This window comes from Gavialis gangeticus, unplaced genomic scaffold (assembly GCF_001723915.1).
Source record: "Gavialis gangeticus isolate Ggan-Ray unplaced genomic scaffold, GavGan_comp1, whole genome shotgun sequence".
Taxonomy (NCBI): domain Eukaryota; kingdom Metazoa; phylum Chordata; order Crocodylia; family Gavialidae; genus Gavialis; species Gavialis gangeticus.
Genome location: NW_017728992.1, coordinates 136990127 through 136994660, shown reverse-complemented (window position 1 = coordinate 136994660; position 4534 = coordinate 136990127). Strand labels below are relative to the sequence as shown.

At 44.2% G+C, this 4534-nt stretch overlaps 1 protein-coding gene across 1 annotated transcript; it reads left to right on the top strand.

Annotated features, from left to right (window-relative positions):
* The first annotated feature begins 3300 nt into the window (after positions 1-3300).
* LOC109298840 (kit ligand-like) lies at positions 3301-4155 on the top strand. Its single transcript, XM_019519156.1, has one exon. It carries the CDS (start codon positions 3301-3303, stop codon positions 4153-4155), a length of 855 nt encoding a protein of 284 aa, XP_019374701.1.
* The last annotated feature ends 379 nt before the right edge of the window (positions 4156-4534 follow it).

The window sequence follows — 4534 nt, the reverse complement described above, 5'->3', positions numbered from 1 at the left end:
AATGAAGAGCAGGAGACGGTTGGAGGAGAAAAACAATACGATTTACACGATTCTACAGTATATACGATTACAATGATTACAAAGAATGATGGAAAACGAAAAATAGTTAGATTTTTGGATACGGTGCAAGACAAAGATACGATCAGTGAAACGGTACAGGCAAAAGATATGACTGATGGAACGATTCACGGCAGAAATGGAGCGGTGATGACAACGAGCTTCACGAAACTACTGGATGATGATCAATGACCTTACGTCACGATTAGTATCCAGAACCCAGACGACCCCCTCGATTAAACTATCGCAAGGATCCTACTTGATACAGGAGCCCAGGTTAACGTGATTAAGCCATCCATTCCGCATAAACGGACAAGCAAAATCATGATGGTGCAAGGACTGAACTCAGCCTCAGCGACATCACAAGTAAAAATCTTCGTGAAAAATCACAAGAAACCACTTGAAGCAGTATTAGGTCATATAAACATTTTGGGAATACCAGGTATTAGAACGTTACACCTAAAAGATCAGGTGCTTGAGGCCCTACCGATTAATATCTTCCCTGAAAGTGAGTGGCACAAACCCTCTCTCCCAGGAACCACGGTTTGGAGGTATACTCCAATACCCACTAAACAACAGTTCCACGATCAACTAGATGCATTACTCAAGAGTCTGCAACAAGATGGGTCCATCACACCAGTATATGCTAGCATTCAACTGTCACCCAGATGGGGGATACCCAAGCTGGGGAAGCCAAATGAGGTCCGTCTCGTCATGGACTATCGCGAGGCCAACAAGAGATGTACTATCCTGACCCAACCGGCACCTTACACCTTAGTCCAGAGTCTCAATGAGATGGCGATATACCAATCGCAGGATTGGGTTGGAACAACCTTAGATTTGAAAAATATGTTTTTCTCCATTTCTACTGATGACCGAGAGGGTGTCTTAAATATGTGTGTAAGAGGGAAAATGTTCCGGTGGAATGTCTGCCCGCAAGGGTATTGCAATGCCCCTGCGCTAGCAACCGTTGTGATGAATGAGAGCCTTGACCGTTTCTACCACAAACATCCTGACTCCCGTCAACTCAAACTCTGGAGTTATATTGACGACTTAGCAATCATGGGACGAATGGAAGAATTAGTTCAAAACATCACAACTAAGTTAGTACTCCACCTGAAGGGTGATGGGTGGACCATCAACAAGGACAAGTCTCAATTGACCCCAACCAACCAAATTAATTTTCTGGGAACCACTTTCACCGGACCCAGACGATACGGAGTGAGCCATGAAGCTCTCAATGTCGATCTACCAGGAAAATACCCAACAAAAAAGGCTGAATTCCAGTCGATACTGGGCAAACTAAATTGGTACCGACATTACATTACTCTGCAACATTTACCGGTACTAGCCCGCATACAAAGACAACTTTGAGAAAAGGCTAGACAAAAGACACCCTGGTCTCACAAGGATGCCAAAGCCCTAGAGGAACTAATAATATCAGTTCAGAACACTACGCTACACTCCATAAACTTCGAGACACCCCTCACGATTACCGTTGGATTCACTACCGAACACCTTTTTGTGACTGTGAAAAATCCCAAGGGAAACCTTGTTTATGTTGCTCATAAAACCCTCCAGATGACACAGTATCGATACGGAGTGATTGGAAAAACTCTTCTTGCTGCTCAACTAGCGGAACCGTTAACCATTGGGAGGGGAAAATTGAGAGCTATTGGAGCAACGTTACTGCCCCGACTTGCGTATGACTGCCCAGACCCTTGCTTCCAAGGTGAGTTGTCCACATGGAGTGCCCTGGTACTCAACCATTTATACCAATGGCACGCTTGGAAGCATGATCACCACCACAAACTATAGCTGAGACCCAAAACACCGTATTATATGGCACTACTCAGCCAGTGTGGATGGCATCGGATGGTTCCACCTGTGAAAATGGGAAGTATGGCTTTTACTGCCATCCATGCTCGGAACATCAAATCCACCCTGGCTGTGAATCGGCGCAGAGGAATGAACTTCTGGGGTTCTGGGACGTCATATATCACTGTTTGAAACATCATGATGGAACTCGTCCAGTGCCGATAATCGCCATCAATTCCCAGTATATATACAAAATAGTCACAGGGACTGCATCTCCCACAGAGTATCTCCCTCTATGGGATGACATATACGCATTACTAGCTGAATTTTCAGTGCTGTCATTAATCAAGCACACGAGATCCCATCGGATTGACACCAATCCTGTACACCAAAAGATTGATGAACTCCTCGAATACTCCATCGACGTTAACTTGGTCACCACACAAACTACCATTTCTGCCGACCCATACCTTAGTTGGCTGCATGAGCACTGGGGTCACCCGGGTCCGAGGGCCTGCTACAAAAAATGGCACAGCGCATCACAAGAGAAATCCGAATATGGATTGCACAAAGACTGGAGAAGAGTAGCCCAGACCTGTGAGACCTGCGCTACAGAAAAAGCTCACCCCACTAGCAATTCTAAAGGTGCATTAGACCCAAAAACCTTCTCACCCGGGAGCTCATGGCAGGTCGACTTTATAGGCCTTTTACCAGGGGCCACGGTCCCTATTAAAGGCTTGATAGCTATAGACTTAGGCACACGTCAGGTTACTGTTATTCCCCTCCAGAAAACTCATGCAACGGCCATAATCTCTGCTCTCACCAATATTTTTGCGGTATGGCAAGTCCCTCAAATGATACAATCCGATGGGAGACCACCTTTCACATCAGCTGCTGTTGACAAATTTGCCCACCTTCACAATATTAGATGGCACCTTCACCTACCCTACCACCCTCAGTCTAACGGCGTGGTAGAACATGCCGTAGGGCTGTACAAGGAAGTTCTGTGCCTGAGGGGGCAGGGATCATACAAGAATTGGACCATGTTCAACCATGAGGTCCTCATAAATTTAAACTCAGGGAAACAACTCTGGGTAGAAGGCAATGACAAACCGGTAGACCCATGGACACCAAAATTTCAAACTGAGGAACTTGTCTGGGTCTCACTACCAGACCCTAAGAGTTGCCACCCACAAGTGTTAAAGGGTGTAATACATTCAGCTGAAAAATACCCAAACACTTATCTCACTCAGCTGGAAGACAGCACGAGAACTATTTTGGTCCATCATAATTGGTTAGCGAGACGTGCCATCACAGACCCAATACTGCCAAAAGATGATTAGATTTTATTTTATTTCAGGCTCCTACAACCCGAGACACTCTATAACCTTGAGATCGTCAAGTGAAGGGAGGTTTTAAACCAACATGACACTGACTAAAAACTTAATTTGGATTGTCACTCTCTTCATGCTTGATCTACTTACCGCTGCTTATAGACCGTGCGAGAATTCACTGACCGATGACATCGATAACATCCCAGAATTGATTAAAAATCTTCCGAGAAATTATAGGATAACCCTTAAATATGTTCATAAAGTGGAACACATACACAATCATTGCTGGTTAGATTTGATGGTACCCAAGTTTGTAAAGAGTTTGAATAGCTTACTCCACAAATTTCCAAAAACATCTGACGCCTCAGACAACCACTCAATCCTAAACAGCCTCACCAGAATGATTAACGATCTTTGGGAATGCCTCACATCAGACGGATATAAAGACAGCATCCATTCCTATCAAGAAAGTGAATTCAGTCCCGAGGAATTCTTTAAACATTTCAATAATATGATTAAGATCTTTAAGGCATTTTCAGCAATACCGGTGGATGATAATTGTGATCTGTTCTCCACGATGCAAACCCTGCTTAACGATTCAAAAGTCACTGATCCACCTCCTGTCGTTAAAAGTACCCAAGATACTACCAGTTCTCACCTACGAACGATGAATGTCACGTCATCATCTACACTGAAAAATGAGAAGCTCGAACTTCCACCAGCTGGAACAAAAACCACTCAAGAGCTGCAGCAACTGATTATGGCCGAAAAACAAACCCAAGCCATCCTGTTTGGACTGATGCTACTTTTATTTTTCACTAGCATAACCTGCTTATTTTTTGCCTATAGATCCTTATCACAGCGCCTGAAGATACTATCTACATTCGTCTATGTCAAATTACTCCCCCATCTTCACGTTCAGTTTGAGGTTGAGAGTGAACTCTAGACGGCTCCACGGTCCTCTGTGTTTCCAGCAAGGGGGCATAATGTCCTCCTTTACATGCTGAAAAACACAGAGAAAAGATATATGTAAATAATTTCACCCTGAGACCGGTTCTGTCCTGTTTGTTTTGCTTTATCCCAGATTCGTCGACCCAAACACAGCCTGATTCGGGACGTTAAAGGACATCGCATCGTTATCGATTCAGAGTGGTTCCAAAGCTGGATGAGCTTGGCCATCATGACAACAAGACTCAAAGACATTGCATTGAGACTTGTTTTGTGTATATTTTGTAAATATGTTGGAAACTCATCGGCCGATCCAACCACTGAACTCAGGCATTCATCCAATACGGTGCTCCAATTATTATCCCTGTGGGCTAATG